Genomic DNA, 21,557 nt, shown 5'->3' with positions numbered 1-21,557 from the left:
TTCATAGATCATTCTGTGCCTTGGATTCAAGCTAAGCCAAGAAACTGGAGGAAGCAACATCACACAGTTATGGGTTGCTTTAGCAGAACATTTTTTATACAAGGCATATGAGTCTGAAACTTTAATTCTAGATTCTGTACCCCCCCCACCCCCACACACACAAACTGTTGTAAGGATAGCTATGATTTGAGGCCACTGGGAAGATTACTTACCCATTTTATAAGGTTTTCCTTTCCTAGACTAAAAAACGTGACTCTGGAACCCCAAGGACTTGGAACAGCAATTGTTTCTTAATGGTATAGTCTTCAGATTCAGATATTTTAAATACCTTAATCCTCCACAGGGTCATGGCAGCAAAATAAGATGTCCCTTTGTTCCACTGGGATATGCTATGTCCTCCCAGGAAGCCATGACTTACCAGCCATTTGTCCAACTGGGAAATTCATTTCCTGTTCTGGCAGGGCACATGGTCAAGGGCAATGCTGCCCCAAGAAAAGAAAGACTGTTTCCAGTCCAACTAAATGGTCTAGGAACTTCCTTCCCATGCATTGCTAACCAAATATTGCTGGCTTGGGTAGAAGTGTTCCACTCATGTATTTATGACTTTGGAACTGTTCAAATGCATGCTGGCTTTTATTTTTTCCATCACACAGTTCTTCCAATTTTTCAGTTTCCCATATCAACCAGTTTGCTATTTTTAAGCAGGACAATTTCAAGCCAAAGTAGCTAATCAGAACAATAAAACCTTACCAATTCAAGCAAGGAGCTTGAACTTTTTCGGTGAGAAAAAGACTAGCATTAAAAACTGGAGGCCTGTTTCATCTTCTATAAGATAAGGGTATGGGATTGTATAATCAAAGTCCGTTTCTACTAATATTAAAACCACATTTCATCAGATCTAAGATGCCATTGATCATACGAAACATATTTTACGTACCAACAGTTTTAAATATTGTCACTGGTTACATTATTCCAAAACACCTTTAAAGATTTGCATGCAGTGTGTGGATTGGTCACATTGGACTCCTAGGACTTTGAAATCCATTCAGACAAATTTGGTGACCTCTCCTGCCCTCTAGTTGTATTATTTGGCATGAAATAGTCCAATCCTATTGAATGGTCTCAGTAACGAAATATAACCCCACTTTTTATCTCCTTGGGGACATCTTTCTTTCTAAGCAAATAAAGCATTTGCTTGTCTCTTTGCAAGAAAATATGGAATTGCTGTTCTCTTAACAGTGAATATTTGCTTCATCAACATCAAACTTAGGCGCCACTACTCTGTTTTTGAGACTTTTTGTATATGCAGTAACTTTTCATTTCAGTGCTGAATCATAATGTAATCTTTTCTAAGACATTGAATGCCAATTCAGTTCAATGGCATAGTGCCAAGAATGGACGCAACTCAATGGAAGTTAGAAGATGCCCCCCACCCCGTGACTGTGTCTGCCCTGTTCAGATAATCGTATCCGCATCATGACTGCAGTTTGGCACAGTAGAAGCTGCATGACTCCATCACCCATGCATTCTAATCTCAGAGATGTTAGAGTATGAACAAACAAGCATCCCAGAATGGATTGATTACGGAAGTAGCTACAATCTCCTGATAACTTACTATATCTCTGGCAGGGTACTAAAATATCGACGCGACCTCACAGCAGCCCCAAATGTATGTGTAGATTAGGAAGTTTAACCAGGTTAACAAAATTGCCCCAGACTACACAGGTAAATTTCAGAGCAAGGATTCAGAACCAGACAGTAAGCCATTCTATCCACTAGCTCTGTTTCTACAGGCTATGAAATTGTGTGCATATCAACTGTAGACTGCTGTTGGATTCCTTTTACTTTCAAGAATGTGAAGCATCACTCCAAATAGGCTCTCAGAGGGTAAATTAAAATAGCTCAACCACATAACATTTTCTATAATGAATTGATAAAAATAATTAGCACATCTATTATAAGCAAATGGCCATTTCTTAAAGGGGCTCACCCTCATGATTTCTGCCTTCACAACAACTGTGGGAGCTGGTGTGGCCATCTGCAGCTACTTGCTCACCACAGTACAATGAGATCGTCAACTCATCCCCATCTTCTGACCAAAACCCTAAGAGCTGAAATGACCTTCTCAGTGACACATGGATGTACATTCACAGCAAAATATGGACCTAGATCTGCTTATACCTTGGCCTCCTGGCCCTTGGGCCTGCTCCTCAACATGGGGAGTGAATGGTTATAGACAATTATGGTTTTCTTTTTAGAGACCATGAATGTAGTTTTACTTTCCCAATGTTAGAAGACATGACAATGAATGGGACTTTGGTGCTCAGGAGCCCCTGGCCCCTGGTTCTGGCCAGTAGCCCAGAGGTAGAGCATGGAAGCCAGCAAGCTTGCCTCTAGAGAATACCAATGCTAAGTAAACCCCTGTGGCTTTGTGGTGATGGCGATTCTGTTTCCACGGACAGTTAAATATGGAATCTGGGAGGAGCTTTGTATTTATGTTCAGTGCTTTGGGAACCAAACCTAAAAGAAAGGACTGAGTGTGACTAAGGGCTTTTGTGGTCAAAATAAACACCAACAAGAGAGAATTACTAAGTCCAAACAGTTGAAGAGTGCCCGCCTCAAGCTCTAGTCTTGTAGACACCATGACAACTATATACATTTGCATGCCAGAGGCCAGTGTACTGAGAGCGCTTTAAGAGAATGCAAAAACATCTTTTAAAAATTGTTTTCTCAAGTCATTAAATCATCTAGTTGGTGAGTGTATATTGAGTACCTACATGTGATAAGGTGGGGGGTGGGACATAGGAGTGAACAACTCCCGTTCCAAGTGCAGCAAGCATGTGTACGTGAAGAAGCCGGGTTGAACAATGAGCAAAGCCAAAGCCTTTTCTGACCTCCTATTGGTTTCGTTACAGCTGTAAAGGTGCTTCCCACTATGGCCTCACCAAAGACAAGAAGAGGCGCTCTCAAGATGGCTGCCCAGACGGCTGCGTGAGCCTCACAGCAACAGCACTCTCCCCAGAGGTCTCTGCAGCTGCCACTGTCTCCTTGGTGACAAATGAGCCTGGCCTAGACAACCCTGCCTACGTGTCCACAGCGGAGGATGGTCAGCCAGCAGACAGCCCTTTGGACTCTGGCCGGAGCAACCGAACTAGGGGTGAGTCAAATGGGTGGTTGTCTGGGAATGGGCTCCTTGCCTTGAGATTGCCCTCTGTGGAATATTTACTGTAGAAAGTTCTAGACTTTTTTTTTTTAAGGGGAAATCATTCTGGCAGTTTCAGCAGCAATCCAATGTCTAATTCTCCAAAGTGAAATGAAACCATAAGTACCTCAGATCATTAAAAATGTGTAATCGAACTTAGTGGAAGGGGTAGAGTTGGGCCTGATGATTCACCACCCCATAGTGTCGGCACCTTCCCATCTATGCTGCTCAAGGAAAGTGCTGCTACCTTCAGTCCAGCCCAGCAAAAAAGAAACGCAGGTTTTTAAACCTTACATATTTCACTGTAGAAAACGGAGACAGAACAGAGAAGCAAATCGCATCATTCTACCACCTAGAAGTAATCACTCTTCTTGTGTTATTGTATATATCCGATCAGACATGCACATAAAAGAGGATTTCTGTGACTGTATAGCTACTGTTTCTTCCTTCTCTCTTGTCCTCAGCACGGCCCTTTGAGCGATCCACTATCAGAAGCAGATCTTTTAAAAAAATAAACCGAGCTTTGAGTGTTCTTCGAAGGACAAAGAGTGGGAGTACAGTTGCCAACCAAGCTGACCAGGGCAGAGAAAATTCTGAAGACACCACTGCCCCTGAAGGTAAGTGACCTCCCTGTGAGTCTGGACGGACATGGGCTGGGCTTCCAGAATGACATCAGGGGTGATGAGAACCGGACCACCACCCACTTTCTAGGACACCTCTCTTCACAAGGGCATAAAATATTTTTTACCTTGATCAGCCTACTTCTTACATAAGTAACTAAAGGCAGAAATGATTGTTCTCTTTTCACAGAGGGTGAGCAAATAGGTTTTGGAGCCCTTACCTTCAGGTGCTAGCTTAACACATATAAGAAATAATAATAATTAAGTGAAAAGCATTTAGAACATGGCTGGCATGCAGTAAATGCTATGTAAGTACTTTTTTCTTCTTATGACTAGGTATAATGTGTGGTTCTGAGTGTGTTTTTCATGCATTAACTTATTTAATGCTCACAACAAACCTATGAAATGGCTACTATTATTATCCCTCTTTTACAGATAAGAAAATCGAGGCACAGGGAGATTACTTAGCTTGCCCCAAATTACCTTGCTTAACTTTGAATTCAGGTAATGTGGCTCTAGAATCCAGGCTCTGTTGGATCTTAGATCCTATGTGTTTATAAATGCAGCTGAGGAAATACTTTCTTTTTATCTTATGTTAGACCTTCAGAGCAGTAACGATAGCTCTTTAAAAAAAAGTGGAGCTTTCTTGTGTTCCAGGTAGTGTTTGTCCTAAGTCATTTAGATGTCACAATTCTAAGGGACAGGGATGATGATGATTCTCATTTTATAGATGAAGAAACGGACACCCAGAGAGTAAATCACCCAAAGTCACCCAGCTAGAAAATGACAGACCTAGGACCTTAGCTCAGGTTCTCTGGCTCCAGAGCCCACTCTGGTAACCACTGGGTTAAGGGCCCTCCCCTCCTAGGGGTTGAGAGGTAGATCCCAAACCACTGTCTTTATCACACCTTCAGAGAATCCATGAGCAGTGCTAGAAAATCTCTCTTGCTTACTTGTCACCTCTCCCCTCTGTGCACGCACACACACATGCACACTCCGTGCTCTCACTACTCTGAGCTCATTGCAGTCCTGTGAATACTGTGTCTCTCTCTCTCCCTTCCAGGCTGTTGTTCAGCTTTCACTCCCACACCCCTTCAGCTGCCATTCTCATTCCTCCTTCCAGGCTCCGCATAGGCTTGGCCTCCTCCTAGAAGCCCTCCCCGACTCCCTCAGTCGCCTTTCCTTTGTGTTCTCGATGCATCTGCATCTTTATTATAACAGTGTCCCTTTCACTGTCACTGCCTCTGTAAGAGCAGGAGTTCTTTTGTTAGTGTGCGTGTCCTCAAGGTGAAGCACCGTACCTGGCAACACAGTGGTGTTCGCTGAGTGTGCCGTGAATATGGGATTACAACTCCCTGCTGCCAGTCCTCCTCTTATGAAAGGGTCCTGAATTCGCCTCCACGTGAAGTTTTCTTCTGCCTGCATAAGATTTATTTGCCTGTTTATTGCAGAAACCTTTTTAATAAGAGATTACTGTGTGAAAGGTACTAGCCTAGGCTCTATAACTTTATATAAAGATTATCAAATCCAGTTCCTGGCTTCAAGAGCCTCCTTCATGACTAAAAGAAAGAAAATACCATGAAGAGTGAGCTATAAATAAATGGCAGCGGCAGCCCAAGAGAAAGAAGCATCACTTGCAAGCAGGCTGTGTAACCTGTGTCTACGGGGTGGTTTATGAGCCGGATGGGCATTGGGATCTTGACTGTGCGTTAGAAAGTAGTGGGAGAAGAGATGGGTCCTGGAGGGCATTTGGGAGTCTTGATTTGGGGCAGTGAACACACCGGAAAGCTTTTGCAGAGTGTTATTGCAGGAACCGCACTATGTTCCGGGAAGATGGCCGCCGCGTGAGGTGTGCAGGGGGCTTAGAGTGGGAGAGAATGGATTTCTTGAGATACCCCAGGAAGCTATGACTCCAGAATGGGGTGAGGTGTTAAGACTTGGCAAGGCTGGTATGATGGTCTTTTCAGGATTTGTGAGGCAACCAAGTTTTCAAAAATGGCCTTCGAGTTGCATTGTTTCAGCAACCTGTGGTTGGCCCCATGAACTCCCGTGGCATAGTTTATCCATCCTTTTTACAGGGGCAAAGAGTCTCCACGGCTTATTGGCTGTGTGACCCTGGCCAGGTTACTTAACTTCTCTGAGCTCCAGCATTCTGTCCTCTAAGAAGCTGGGATAATAATAATCTACTTCATAGGGTTGTTGTAAGTACTAAATCCAAAAAGCATGCATGCAACTGGCTAGCTCAATGCTTGGCACATAACACTCAGTAAATAACATCAAATCCCTAGTCCTTCGGTGAGGACACAATATTGAACAATTTTATTTCATTCCAGACCAGCACAAGTTTGGCAGTTGAAAATTTTTTTTTGGATTTATTTATTTGAGATTGTGTGTGTGTTTGCTGGGGTGAAAGGGAGAGGACAAGAGAGAATCCCAAGCAGACTCCCTGGTGAGCACAGAGCCCAACGTGGGGCTCCATCCCACATCGCTGAGATCACAACCTCAGCCAAAATCAAGAGTGGGATGCTCAACTGGTAGAGCCACCGAAGCACCCCAAAAAATTATTTTAACTCTTCAATGTCACTAGAGTCTCACTGGCGTGGTTCTAATTAATATTATGTACAAGTGCAACTGGGTGTGTCCTTTCAGACTCTCAAATGGCCTGAGTAGTTTCAGTTTGGGAGGAGGGTTTTTGTAAATCTATTGGAGGGGGGAGGGGGGTCGACAGGGGGAGGGGAACAAAAACCAGCAGTTTGATGATTATTTCTAAATCTTTCTTTGTTCAAAGTGTTTGTTTTTTTTTAAATCACCATTCCCTGTCACCAGACCTGTTTCAACAAACGCTTATGGTAACGCCTACTTAATGTAATCAAAGTAGTTTAAACATTAATTGAACTCAATCACCCAAGCACTGCTAGCCCCGGGAACTGACACATTAAGGCTGCTATCCACAGCCAAACAGCCAAGCCAATCGCTTACGTTCAGTTACATCCCGGTGGAGGTGAAGGACCCACATTTGCAACGTCTCAGGCTTCCTCTGGCTGCTAAATTGCTTTGTTTATCGTGTTCTGCAATACTTGGAAGTAATTTTAATTCTTTCTGTATTGTTCCTGGAGAGTTGAGCACTTCTTAATGAACTCATAGTTCATTAGGGAAAATGGACTAAGGTCAAGGGTTTTGAAAACAGAGTGCATATTAGGCAGAGCCAGACCTGCAGTTTTCCTCTTCCCAAATGAATTAATGAAGAGAGAATCTTAGGGCAAAGGCAGCTGTCAGCAGCTACAGGAGGCGAAAGCATCTCCGCCCTCCACATCCACACTCAAGCGGCGGGGGGAGGAGCTGCGGCCGCCCCAAACTAGGTGTAGCTTGCCTGGCATGTCATGGCATCCCTTTGGCATGTTTCTACTCAGACTGAGGCAGAGGACGGCTCCAGTCGGCCGTGCTGGCTTATAGGTCTATAGGGCAAGTCCCCTGTGGGACTGCTGTGGATCCCTGGTTCCACGGAAACCTGAGGGAGGTGACAGGATGGCAGGTCCCCTGGAGCCCCAGGCGGTGACTGGCCCTGAGGGCCACCTTCCTTTGCAACCTCCAGCCAGTCCTGTCACTTCCCCACTCTAAGCTCAAACGTCCTCACGTTGTAAAATAAAGCCATTCAACTGTCTGTCGCTATCAAACCGGACTACTAAGGAAGCTCTTCTGTGTGTGGGCACAGGGGTGGGGTACAGGCTGGTGGGGAAGGGACCCGTGGAAGATTTCATGTGGAAAGAAGAGTCTTCAGTTAAAAGATAAAGTTGGAGGCACCCACCTAGGTCTCCGGATCTCCTGTGAGCTCTGAATTGAGCAATGCAGCCAGATCAGGGATGAGCCTCTGGACACCACCAGCTCTCCTTGGTCACGAATCAGGCTGTGTGACTTCCCTTTATTGACACCAGTGTCTGGGAGAGAGGCCTGGGAATTCCCTAAGCCTGAAAAAGCAGGGACTTCCAGGGAGAAAGCTTCAAAATGGCCTGAGAAGGCAGAAGAGCAGGTTTGTTCTGTTTTGTGGCTCGATAAGTAGGTGCTGAAACTAAAGTCTATTCCATAATGATCCTACGTTCTCCTTCACTCCTTCACCCCAGGAGGCTTTGGCTGACACTTGTGATCTGTGCACACAGCCACAGAACAGCAAGAAATGGTGTCCTCAAAGATCTTAGAGTCCAGGAGAGGATGTAAGAAATGAGCGTGGATGATAATGGAAGGCTCAGTGCCGGGAGCAATAGAAGCTTTGGGGGGAATTGGGATGTTTAGACAGAGCAGGGAAACAGCGGGATCAGGGTAGAGTTTAATTGAAAGGGATCATTTCATGCAAGTCTTGAAGGAAAAATTGGGTCTAGGCCTAAAATGAAAAACATTCCAGGCAGAGAAACTGATGCTGGCGCAGAGGCAGGAAAATGGAAAACATGTACGAGGAACGATGAATAGTTTAGTTTGGCTGAAACCAAAGTTTGGCAAGAAGAAGAGTGGTTGGAAATGTCCGTTGGGTGGGTATCTTAAATAAATACTGTCTGTCCATTTTAGTCTTTCCAAGGTTGTATCACCTGATTCCAGATGGTGAAATTACAAGCGTCAAGATCAATCGAGTGGATCCCAACGAAAGCCTCTCCATTAGGCTTGTGGGAGGCAGCGAAACCCCGCTGGTCCATATCATTATCCAGCACATTTACCGGGACGGGGTGATTGCCAGGGATGGCCGGCTCCTGCCAGGAGACATCATCCTGAAGGTAGACGCGGTCGCTGTGGGGCCATGAAAAGGGGCTTAATAAAAACCCCTTCAGAGCAAGTCAATGGATGGATGGAGGAAATGCTAAATAAATGTGAAGCAGTCTCTTTCCGTAGTTATCACGTTGAGAGGACTCTTCATCTGAGACCTGTAATATAATTGAGATAGGTCTTTGTCCCCTTCTGTCTTGTTCTTCTACTCTCTCCTTCTTTCTGTAAAAGAGTAGTTCTGTCTCTGTATCATTTTGTCTGTCCTTCTCGTCTTTCTCATCTCCCCCATCTCCCCTCCAGCTTCTGTCCCCGCTTCCCGCTTCCCTCTCTCCACCTCCTTCTCCTCTTCGTTTCTCCTTCCGTCTACCTCCTCCTATTACTTTAACGATAACATAAAATAAAACTGGAGCGTAGATCTTATGTTGTTTTTAGAGCAGATTAATGGAACATTCTGTATTTTATCTCGTCACTCCCATTCACACACCCCTTCATGGTAAATGTCTGGGGGCTTAATGGCCCTCCATGAGAAAAACCAAGAGGTAATCCTAAGCTATTCCCACCAAGCCACAGACATTGCGGGGCAGGCATGTTGGTGGAACAGCGCCCCGTGGGCATTTCTGTCCTCTGAGGCTTGAGTGTCAGGAAGGAGGTCAGGAAGAATTCTGACAAGAAGAGAAAGAATGAAGGGAGCATTGTTGATCAGACAGAAGTCAGACAGGTGGCAAGTGTGACAAGAAATCCCTCCCTGGTCCTATATTCCCTGTCCGATACCCAGAGGAGGGTTTCATCCCACTCATTCTAGGTGGTTGACAGGCCGGTTCCTGACACATCATGTGCTATTTCTCTGGCAAAGAAATTCTTCTTTTTTTGGAATAAGAGGAGAAAGAATTTAAAGCAGTTGTCATAACAATCCTGAAACTCCCACTGGCCTCTGAGGTGGAGGACAAGGCAGGGCCTGTCGAGCTCCGGAGCGTGTCCACAGTGCAGTCGGGTGACACTCTGCATGGCTTCCCTGCAAAGGGAAGGAGCTGTCCTGCCCGGGAGGGTTGCATAATAAGACATCTTGATTCTTAGGACCTTCAAGTGGCCCTGGCAGGCAAAGGGCTGCCAAGACCGTCTAGCAGAATCCCCTGGCCACCTCCTGGCCTGGGTGCGATGGGGGAAAGCAGATGCAGGATCAGTGACCGAGCAGAGCAAGAGTTGTGAGCTCCCCTGGGTGTGGACAAAGGTGGTGAGCTGCTCTGTGCACGAGAGCCTCCATCCATCCCTGAAGGGGCAGCGAAAAACCGGGATGGTGGGCTGCAGGAAGACCTCTTAAAATTTCACTCTGAGCCTCCTCTAACCAAGAAATCCTACCCAACCATAGAAATTCAAGAAGGTTGTCTCTCTTCTGTGGGGCCCCTGTCCTTAAGACCCTCCGCAGAGTACGGTGCTATCGTAAAATGGTTTTCTCGCAAAGCAGTGACTACCACTAGGGGCTGTAGCCTTCTGGCTGGGCCCGCTTAGTCAGAGTAATGAAAACCAGAAAGCCCCATGCAGCATCAGCCCCGCAGATAATGAGTGAGGCACAGATGAGAGGGCTGAGCTTGAGGACGTTGAAGTAGAATAAAGGGATGCAGCCTTTCAGTAAGAGAGCCTAGAAACTCATTCACATCAGTTTGTTTGAAACTATACAGAGATTTTCTTTTTCCTTTTGTTGAGAACATGGGCAAAAGACCTCATAGGCAGCAACCACCTTAAGACCACACACACACATACACACATACACACACACACACACACGTACGCACACATACATGCAATGGCAGGCCACAGAAGTTCCAGGATGGATGACCCAGGGAGAAGTCACCTGGAGATCACTGGAAAGAAAGTGTCAGCTCAGTTTAATCTCAACAGCAGTTTAGTGTAATCATTTGAACCTAAGTGGGAAATTTTCTTGTTTTGCTTTTTCCTACTTTTTCTTCCTTTTTTCTCCCCCCTGCTCCCACCCACCCCTTCAGCTGAACACTGAGTTTGGCAAGCAACAGGAATGAGGGCTGGGACTGTGAATAAATCTAGGGGCCTGTGCAGGGACAGGTTGAAGAGAGTTAGCATCCACCGGGAGAGCTGAACGGGCGGTGCGGTAACACAGAAGGAAAGCGGGGCTAGAAGTAATGTTGGAAGATGGGGGTGTCTGGAGATTTGGACAGAAGAGAAGGTGACAAACCAGGGCAGTCTTTAAGGAAGGGTCCTGCTGATGATGTGGGCCTGGGGCTTCTAGGAAGGACTGTGGCAGGTGGAGCTGGCTGATCTGCTCTAGCTTCCGGTCCCCTCCCTGCCCCCCCCCCCCCCCCCCGCCAGGTCAACGGGATGGATATCAGCAACGTGCCTCACAACTATGCCCTGCGCCTCCTGCGGCAGCCATGCCAGGTGCTGCGGCTCACTGTGCTGCGTGAGCAGAAGTTCCAAAGCAGGAACAGCGGACAGGCGCCCGACGCCTATGGGCCCCGAGATGATCATTTTCATGTGATTCTCAACAAAAGCAGCCCTGAGGAGCAGCTTGGAATAAAACTGGTGCGCAGGGTGGATGAGCCTGGGGTATTCATCTTCAATGTGTTGAATGGTGGTGTGGCAGACCGACATGGTCAGCTGGAGGAGAACGATCGTGTGTTAGCCATCAATGGGCACGACCTTCGGTATGGCAGCCCAGAAAGCGCAGCTCATCTGATTCAGGTGAGTCACGGGTCATTGCCAAGATCCTGGCTAGAAACTGCTGGCGTGAGTGGGATGCTCATTACCCTGACCCACCTGCCCTGTTAGTACCATGTGTGACATGTGGTGCCCCCTTTTCTGGGAGTCAAGATTGAAGGGCTAGGTAAGAACATTACTCAAGCAAATGATGTGTGTCAGGCTCATGGACATTCCCTAAATGTTGCCAGCCATCCAATCTGACTGCCCATAGACACTCAGGGTTACATGCTGCAACCTGACCAGGTTAAGATCACTTAAGGTCAGCAGGGTTGTGTCATCCTTGTACCCAGTGTGTTATTTGCAGACCAGGGGTCATTCAGATATATTCTGGACATATCCAAGACATCTAGAGGTACTAACTCCCATAAGAAACTGTGCCATCTACCCTCCAGGAATCGTGTGGACAGGGACCACTATGGGATTGGCTAAGGCTAAGCCCCGTCTCCATGGCTGAATCCAACCTCCTTGGAAAGCCCATGGGAACTCAAGTATGAATCTAGAAGAATCTAAAAAGAGAGGCATACAAATTATGTTCCCAATAGCCTGACATTGGTTCAAATTAATTCACTTTCCTGACTGGCATAGCATCATCAATCCCTAGCATGTATCTTGTTGCCTTTGGCTGGGTCACCATGCTTTTCTACTGTTTAATGAGCTGCCATCTTTATTCTTAGAAGGACAGGCTTTCTGGGCTCTTGTACTCTAACCCATTTATTCACTTCATTTAGCCAAGGTGTATTAACTTTCTGCTCACCTAGGCATGTGTCAGGTACAGAGAACACAGAGATGATGGCCTCTTGGGCTGTTCTCTCAAAGGAACCCTCAATCTAGTACAGGGGATGGACTTTCTGCAAATAATTGTCATATGGTGTGTTAGTAATATAATGGAGAAATTAAGTACAGTGCTGTTTCAGATGTAGAGATTTTTGCTTGCATGGGCCTAGGAATTCTTTATAGAGAAGATCTTGAACTGGAGCTTTGAGGAATCAGAAGTTCTCTAGGTAGACAAGGCAGGGAGGGCCATTTTAAGGGGATACAACACAAAAGAACATTTCCCTGAAAGCTGGTTAGGAAAAGCATTCATACCTGGAGCATGGTGTATATTAAAAAAGCAGTCATAGACAAGGCAGGATTGGGAGGCAAGGACCAGATCCATGCTAAGAAGTTCAGACTTTATCCTCAAGGCCATTGGGTGTCATTGGAAGGTTTTAAAAAGGAAGTGACATGATTTTCTAGATCTCTCTTAAGGTAGTAGAGAACTGATAGGAGAGGGGCCAGATTTGAGGCCTTATCTTATGAAGCATTTGCAATTACCTGGCACACTGCATCAGCTTGCACTTAGTGACTAAATTATTAATACTTCAAGAGGAGACAGCGAGTCAGCAGCGGTAGTTAAATGAACCTTGTACCAAGTTCTGCTGAGGATGATCATCAGAAGACAGAGCCTGCTTTCTAGAACTTGGTCACCTAAGCACACACAAGTCTCCCAACTCTGGGTTCCAGCCATGGAATTCTTCCAGGTGTTGACAACTCTTCACTGTCATGTGTGTGGTATCTTCTCCCTCTTCCTCAAGGGGAACCAAGTAGTGTCTGATACTGTCCTTGTAGGTGTGGACAGCCTGAGGCAAAGAGTACAAGGGGACTTACCCTACTTCCTCTCTACCCCAGGATAGGAAGCACATGTGGTATGTGGCTCTTGGTGGTGTCCCACTTTCAGGGTGATTCTCAATGTGATGGATGTTCATCTGCTTAACGGGCCCTGAGGCCATAGTCTGTGGAGCAGGTGGAGAAGAAGATCAGAGTTACAGGAGGCATTTCCCCTCTGGACTTTATGCCAGCTATTCCCAAGTCCTTATGCCCAGCTTCAACTTCTTTGAACACCACACCTACATAACCAACTGCCTACTTGGTATCTCCATGTGAATATGTAAAAGGCATCTCAAACTTAATGTCTAAAACCAAATCCTTGACTTCTCCTTCCTCTACTCCTTGTCAAACCTATTCTTTCCTCAGCCTTTTCCAGTCTCTAGAAATGGCACCATTTGCCCAGTTATTTGGGCCAAAAGAATCTCTTACTCTCTTCAGTATGCTCTCTCTCTAATCCATTTCTCACCACCTCCACGGCTTCCCTCAGGCATGCTACCATTGGCACTGGGTCTCTGTGAGAGACCTCCCACCTGGTCTTTTGGACTCCACACCTGATTCTCTACCTCTCCTCTCTACACGGCAGTTAGATGGCCAATCGACAGTCAGTCCCATTGTGTCACTCCTGTGCTCAGCTCTCTGATGCTTCCCAAGACACTCAGAGTAAAATTTCCAAATCTTAACAATAGCCTTCAGAGCCATATGTAATTTGGCCTTTAGTTACCTTTCTAGCTTCATTTCTTAAGCAAAGTAAGAGGGTTTCTAGTATTCTCACCCTTGCCTTACCATGCTCAGTCACATTGCCTTCTTGCTACTACTCCTCAAAAGCTGCAAGACCTTTTTCACATCAAGGCTGATGTTCTTGCTATCCCTCTGACTGGAAGAATCTTCCAAATGTCTAACTGCCATGCTTCATTCAGGTCTCCTTAAATGTCACCTTCACTGACCATCTCATTTAAAATAGCTTCTCCCACCCCCAGCTCTATATCCTTTATTTAATCTGCTTTATTTTTTCCTACCAACTAATTACTTTATCACCTGTTGGCCTAGTATAGAATAATACAGTATTGTGTGTCAAGCACTTACAGAAATACCTGGCAAGAATAGACACTCGATAAATATTTGCTGAATGAATAAATTGAGTCAAGTTATAAAAATGTAAATATACAGAAGATTAGAATTTATGCATTAATTCCATCTCTTAGGGATTTTTCATCAAACCATTTACCAAAGAACAAACACCAAATCAACTTTTACATGCTGTTTGTCTCCAAGATGGAATTTCTACATCTTTTCCTCTTGAATTTCTTCAGTTGTTACTGGTTGAGCACCCTTTAGGTGCCGACAAGTGTGTGGATACAGTGGTAAACAAGACTGACACAGTTCCTGGCCTTGTAGAGCTTGGGACATATTCTTGTCCCAGATCTCAAATACAGTCGAGTCAGAATTTAGCAGGTGGTTCTAGCCTGTATGTGTCGATGGGTGAGAACAGAAAATAGATGTTTATGAAAACATTAACCCATGGAAAAGGAAGAATAATTTTTCTCGTCATGAACAAACTGCACTCTAAGCATGATTTTTCCCCCACTTTAAAAGTAAGCTTTTAAGGTGATCATCAATTTTTTTTTCGTGTCATATTTGTCAACTCCCTCTGCAGGTCAGTCTGGGCTCACATTCTAGAGCTAATCTGCCAACGACACTCCGCAACAGGCAAAAGAAAAACTCCCTTACTCATGCCATTTGGAAAAATTTTGATTACATGTGGCATTCTACTTTGGTAGATTAATAACAGAAGAGGGAAAATTTTTTCCCTGAGAAAGTAAATTTATGAAGTAAAATCTTGCCTAACAGTGGGACTTCCTAAAAGAGTCTTCTGCTTACTAAACAAAGCCAACATGCTTTATAAGCAGGGGGAAAGGAAAAAAAAAATTCTTTTAAAGACTTGGGCAAAGCTAGTTGGAAAGAAATGGAAAAAGTAGAGTGCTGGGAAAATCCAGTTAAGCAATCTCAAGAGTGGATTTTATTTATGTGATACTTGTAACACACACCAGGCTGGGGGAATTAAGCTTAATACCCTTCAAAGGTGGAGACTCAAGTTACCAACCAATCCTTGGCTGCCTGGCCTTCGTGTATCTCCTCCATGAATCATACTTGCCTTAGAAAGAAATTCCCAGACAACATGTCCTTTTGGTCATGTTTTCTCCCACAGTACCACACTTGACTTTTTCTCCATTATTTCAGGGAAAAGTTATTACAGAGAAGCCACAACTATTTTAAATCTGACCAACTTACATATGTAGAGTCCTAACCCCCACTTACTCAGCAGCCCCAGGTGTCATAGCCCAGGAGTGAGACGGACTCCTCTAGGAGGAGGAGCCCTAAGGAGACAGAAGCTTCAAATATGGAGCATTTGACTCCAATATTTGGAGTAGTTGACTCCAATAAACTTAGGACAACTTTATTTTTCTCCATTATCAATTTCTTAATTTTTTGAGCACCATGTCTAGAATCATTGTAGGTGGGACGCCTGGGTGGCTCAGTGGTTAAGCATCTGCCTCCGGCTCAGGTCATGATCCAAGGGTCCTGGGATCGAGTCCCACATCATGCTCCCTGCTCAGCTAGGATCCTGCTTCTCCCTCTGCCTGCAGCTCCCCGTGCTTGTGTGTGCGTGCTCTCTCTCTAACAAATAGATAAATAAAATCTTTAAAAAAAAAAAAAAGATTGCATCTCTCTCTACTAATCAGTATGCAAATGATTTACGCTGACAATACTATGCCTATTCTGAGATGCTCTCATCTATCTGCAATTCTGGAGCAGTGAGCTCAAATATATACAGTTAAGAAATGAAGGAAGTAATTTTGGATTTCAAATTTGAGTCTCCTTCCTGTGTGTTTTTTTTCCTAGGCAACTCCCAGACTTGAGGCAGAAGCTGAAAAAAAAATTCAAAGCCATTTGTAGAGGGGATGATAACCTCTAGGTTTTCATTAATACTTACAGATGTGTGAATTTTTGTTCCCTTTGCATGAATTAATATTTAAATTAGAAGTTATTTTATCAAAAAACAACTGGCAACCAGGCTCTTCAGACTTTTCAAAAGAATGTGAGCAGCCTCTAGTCAGAGCCAGAAAGTAAATAATGAACTACTCGTATTACCTACATTTGTTCTGAATATGTGATTCCAGCTCATGAGTTTTGCACAACCGGAAAAAAGACAGAACTTTTGTCCCCTGGAGCCAGTAAGAACTGCCAGTGAAATAAGACCTGATAGATCAATGTGCTTTTTACAGATCAGCACAGCTAATACAGAGTCAAATCCCCATTTAAACCAATTTTCTTAACATGGCATTGTAATAAATTTAATACAAAGGCTAAAGAATACATAAATGTAAAAACTGTCTTCTTGAGCTGAATTCTTAAAGTCCAGATGATTTTTATACAGGGCTCTAAATTTCATGCATTCATGATAAAGCATGACTTGGTAAACTGTACAGCTTTTCAGCTTAGAATTTTGTCAGTGAATCTCATGCACAGCTCCACACTACAAATATTAGGGAATCTATTTTTATTTAATATTAGGGAATCTTGAGGCTACACTGCCCTTCCTCCAACTCAAAATATCCCATGTGCATTTTTTTTTAACGCCACAGAACAGAATCAACCACGAGAATAACTTCTAGATACCATAAAAGAAATGATGTTTGAGGCAAAGGACCTGGGTCATTCTGCTGACTCGGCAATCAGCCACGAGAACTCAAGAACTAAATTCTTATTTTGACCTTGTCATTGACCTCTGTATGACCCTGTGTACATCACTAATGTCATCATTAACATCTTAGCCCTTAAAGATGTGCTTCTGGGAGCAGAAGGATGAATATGGACCTACAGTCAAGAGGGAAAGTAGACCAGATTTCTGTCTCAAATCTTTTTCTACCCTGGTCAAATCCTAAGGTCCAATTCACCACTTTTCCTCAAAGCCTCCTTAATTTCCTTTTTCCTTGGCCAGACTCTGGTTGCTCTTTGCTCACTAAAGTAGCTGCTGCCTCTCCAGCAGAAGATATTCTTGAATTCTTTTAAAAATGTGCCAGGAGCTATGCTAGGAGCTAATGTTTCAACGATGGACAAATCTGCGCACCCCAGGTTTGCTTGCGCCAAGCTTGTTTTCTAGAAACTCTCCGCTGACAGTGCACCGTGTTAGCTTGTTCAGGAATTCTATTTCTGGAACCCCAACTTTTTGCTCAGTGAGAGGTATTTTTCTCAGAATTTCTCTTGTTCACTGGAAGAGAGGCGTAGGGCAAGGACTTTGTTTCTGCATCTCATTGTGTGGTATGTTGCCAGATCAACAAATGACTGGTGACTTTGGTATTTTTCTGGCCTACCAACTGGTGATGGTTCTGATGCCTCCTGTGGTCTGTATTGCCATGTAGGATCTATGTGCCTTATGTGATCTCAAAGCTAGGCTGTACTGATGTAAGATGTCCCTTAGTGAGGCCCTGGGAACCTGCTTGTCATCTTCTAATTAATCACTAATAATGAAGACTGACATCTATGGAGCTCTCGGCTTCACAGAGCTAATCCCCTACGGATGTATGACGTGGCAAAACAGGAACCCCATCACTGAGGTCCTGGGTACAGCTGGTCCACCAGCGAAGAAACTACTCTATATTGGTTCTTCCAGGTCTGATTCTATATACACACACCCCGCTCAAATTTATTAGAGGGAGTCTAGAGTTCGTCAAGCTTTTGAGATGATTTGAAAACATATGAAATATTAAAGTAGAAATATTTGACCTGGAAAGGAGAAGAGCTAAGAGAGAAGAGTGAGCCTTATCTTCAAGTAAGATTGTCCCGCAGAAATTGATTTGGAGCTATCTGAGAGGGTATGACTGGAGCCAATGGGCAAGCAAGAAAATGGCACATTTAGCTCAGCCCAAGGACAAATTTTCTAATTAGCGCTATCTAAGAACGGCCCACACTGCCCTGGGACACAGTGAGTTCACGGTCATTGGAGGCACTGAAGCATGAGCTGGGTGACAACATGGCAAGGATTTTGTGGGGGAACTGAAGCCTGAGTTACAGAGAGAATGTTGGCTTAGCTATCTGACATCTCTTCCATATATGTGGCTATTTAATGATATGGAACCAGTGCCCCACAATTTCCCAGGGCATTGTGAGCACAAGACTGATGAACTGACAAGGATCCTTGAGTAATTGGTGGAAGGGAAGCTAAGATGGGGCAACCCCAGAGAGTATAGGAAAAAAACAAAAACCATCCCTACTACCATACATTGAAAATCAAAGCTAGACTGTCTCCCTCTGGGATCCTGGGAAAAGAAATGAGTAGGGAATGCAGATGCAGGATGAATTATTTTTTAAGAAATGCTCATTAAAACCTTTGTTGGTGGAACACTAAGGAAAGGCAAGCTTATGTTATTATAAATGCAACTGTAGCTTTCACTTGTCTCTGTAACAAGAGTTCCCCAGTCAAGCATGGGTCGCCTGTGGACACATACTGGTGTTATAAGGGTTGTGTGTTTATGGTCTCCCTGCTCCCAGCAATAGTCTGGATGCCTAACAGCTTGGAATTTCCCTGTTTCAGGTCTTTAGAATGTTAAAAACTGTTTTATTTAAGCATATATATTTTTTAAAGCAGCAAATGGTGTAATGCATGTGATTTGAGTCAATCCTCCTTCACAGTGAATAGGTGAAGCCCTGGGCTAGGTGAGGAGGTCACACCTTGAAGTGCAGGTGCACTATCAAGTCTCGGTCTGCCCTAGTTCTCACTGGCTGCCTTCGCCATTGTGTGGCCCCGAGCAGTGCAGAACAGTAGAAAGACACCCTCTGCTCAGATGTACAGCTCTGCAAAATGCCTCTCCTGCTTTGCATGGTGGCGTCTTTGATTTTCCATTTCTCTTCTCTGTGAAGTTTCTGATCTGTGTGGTATCCTGACACGATGAACACTTCTTATCGGCCACAGTGGCTTCTGTAGGGAAAAGAGCCATTTCCTGGGCTGAACATGACCGCACAGGATGCTTGCCTTGCAAGACGTCAGCATAGAGCTTTCAGACTCCTCCTTCCAGTTACAAGAGGTGGGATTTTATTATTTTTAAATGGGCTACACCTAAATGAGGCTGCCAGACTATGATTCCCTTCTGTGGCCTCTGCTTAGTCCCGTCATATAAATATTATTGGCAGTCTTGAGTCAAATCTCAAAAGAGCAGAGAAAAATAATCCTTAAACCATCACCCAAAAAGACAAGCCTTATCATGATAAATGCTACTCAGTTTTAACCCTTTGGTTTTCTCTGAATATTAGATTTTTCCTATTTCCTTGGCTAGAAGTAATGGGTTCCAGCCTAGAGAGTCTCACGCGTGTAGCCCATATCTCTTTCACGGCAGCTGTTCCTGCCTGTCCCTGAAGTAGGACAATCGGAGGACAGGAGCCATTTCCCCAAGGCTCTTAGTGAAGTGACTGGCTCAGAGCAGGCACATGTCAGCCGTGGAGACAGAACAGCTACCAACAAGCTGAGGTCCCCAGGCGAGAACACGAAGGCCATCAGAAGTGCTTCTCTTTAACCTATAGAAAGGAGAGAGGGGGTTTAACGCTTGGGCTCTTGGAAGAAGAAGGAGAAATAGGTACAGCAGTCGGCCTATGCGGCTTGTAACCACCGTGTCCAGAGTTTGCCTCGAAAACTGAGGCTGTTTAAAGAAGAAAGAAGAGAGGAAACTTCACCCGAAAAGGATTGTCCTCTAGCCTTGTCTGCTACTCAAGATAGCCACAATTGTGGCTTCCAAGAGATGCTATCCTACCCCTGTCTTGTAGCATGCTCTTCCTCTGAGCGTGCTATTGAAGCCAACGGATCTGCTGCACCCATCTTTCTGGCACATGCGATGTGGCTAAGCAATAAAAAAGTTTCTGTCTCCCCTCACCCCCCTTCTCACACTTCACCTTCACACCCACAGAAAGAAAGACTTGCTGGTTCTAAGGGCTGTTTCTCGACGCTGGATCCGGCTGCTCCTAAGGGCTAGAGCCAGTACAAACACATTAGCCTATTTTCCACCTGACAGCTTCAAACACCAGGAAAGAAAGTGAATCCGATGGAGTCTCCCTGAGAGCAGTTTGTAAGGTGGCTGGTTAAGAGCCACAGACCCAGCCTTGTGGAGAATTTATTTCCAAGTAAATTGATACCAGGGTTATTTATTGGAGCGTTGTTCCTGCCAACAGCTTACTACCAAAGTCAGCATTTGAAAATCCGGTGAGAAATTTGTGTTTGAAAATATGAATTAAACGGCTCTCCCAGGCTGCTCCCTGGCATTTTGAATTTTACCTGGCAAGTTGATTTGATATAAGTCTCAGATTTTCCTCAATTCTTATGAGGTGCCTAGGTCACGTGATTGCTCCTGGGCCAAGTGAACGTGATACAATATGCAGGCCAAAGACAAACCCACTGCTGAGATCCTTTAAAACATTGGAGTTTCCCTGAAGATAAGGAGCAAATTTGGGCTCAGCAGTTGGAGTTTTGACTGGAGTATTTTCCACTTATCTCTTAGTCATTTTTGCTTCAGAAAGTTCCTAACGATAACCTCATTAGGATAAGTGAGGCTTACAGTATAAAGAAAGAAACATTATTACAAAATACTCTAAGAATTGAGTTTAGCTGGCTCATATTGTAGTTCTTCATGTCTGCTTGCTTCATTATTGTTTCCTGAGCTTGTTATTTTTGTTCTGATGCAAGCTCTAAAGGTGATAAGAAACACCAAGGAATTCAAGATAGGCAAAGAACCAAGGGAAGGTATGTAAGTGAGCATTGAGTAGACCAGCAAAAGGGATGACTGGGCTTTATGTGAAGGAACATGAGTGAACAACTTGAACTTGCTTTTCGGGCCCTGTTCAGTAGGATTTTTTTAATTACAGAATTACACAGATGAATCCACTCAACTGGCCCACCATCCACCAATACATTCTTAATGCACTTCAGAGGTTGTTTTTAAAATTTCCTCTGATTTACAGCTACCCAGTTGATGATCCCTAAGTTTCAAGAGAGCTCTGAGAAGAAATGTTTATTAACGTAAGGATGCAAAACCATGAAGGTTTGGGCTGGTTGGACAACCGTGGAGATCTGAATTCATCGATGGGGCTCTGATTGATTAAGGTTTTAAAAACAAGGTCGTCCTTCATGACCTGATTTTTCCATGGTCTGATAGCCATACCTCTAAAGGAAGAAAGGCAGGTGGGCCAATGTCCATCTCTGCTGTTGTGGTGAGCGGTCAGGGGGGTGGGGTGAAGAGGAGAACCCCAGAAACTTACTCCTCTCTTTTCCACCTTGTCTCCAAATCTAGTCTTTCTTGGGGACCTTTCTAATCAACTCTGGGCCATCAGGGAGCTTTATTAATGTACAATCCACAGGGCTAAGGTCTCCTCTGTCTGCCTTGTGGATCTGGAGCCTCGGTAGTTAGCAGTTGTGGAAAAATGAGTAATGCTCTCAAACAGAAATGAAATTCATCTGTGGCGGAAAGCCAATTTGTAAATTTATGGTGTGGAGTGGACCTCCCCAGTAAGAAATGTATTTGTTTGGAATGTTCTGTGCAAGCATCAGTGTATATAGCAGAGAGGAA

General features: G+C 44.5%; 1 protein-coding gene across 2 annotated transcripts in view; it reads left to right on the top strand.

Moving 5' to 3' along the window:
* The window catches only part of LNX1 (ligand of numb-protein X 1), a 90,552-nt gene that overhangs the window by 52,895 nt on the left and 16,100 nt on the right, over positions 1-21,557 (top strand). The window contains exons 2-5 of one of the 2 annotated variants that reach the window (XM_032400359.1): positions 2,916-3,157; positions 3,667-3,819; positions 8,410-8,582; positions 10,912-11,283. In XM_032400359.1, the coding sequence (XP_032256250.1) occupies positions 2,916-3,157; positions 3,667-3,819; positions 8,410-8,582; positions 10,912-11,283 (940 nt within the window). Of the gene's footprint in view, positions 1-2,915; positions 3,158-3,666; positions 3,820-8,379; positions 8,583-10,911; positions 11,284-21,557 lie in introns of both variants that reach the window. The other variant, XM_032400358.1, reaches the window with a different exon arrangement.

Source organism: Phoca vitulina, unplaced genomic scaffold (genome assembly GCF_004348235.1).
Source record: "Phoca vitulina isolate PV1807 unplaced genomic scaffold, GSC_HSeal_1.0 scaffold3, whole genome shotgun sequence".
In the NCBI taxonomy this organism is placed as follows: domain Eukaryota; kingdom Metazoa; phylum Chordata; class Mammalia; order Carnivora; family Phocidae; genus Phoca; species Phoca vitulina.
Note: the sequence above shows the minus strand (reverse complement) of the source record. Positions and strands in the feature narration are given on the sequence as shown.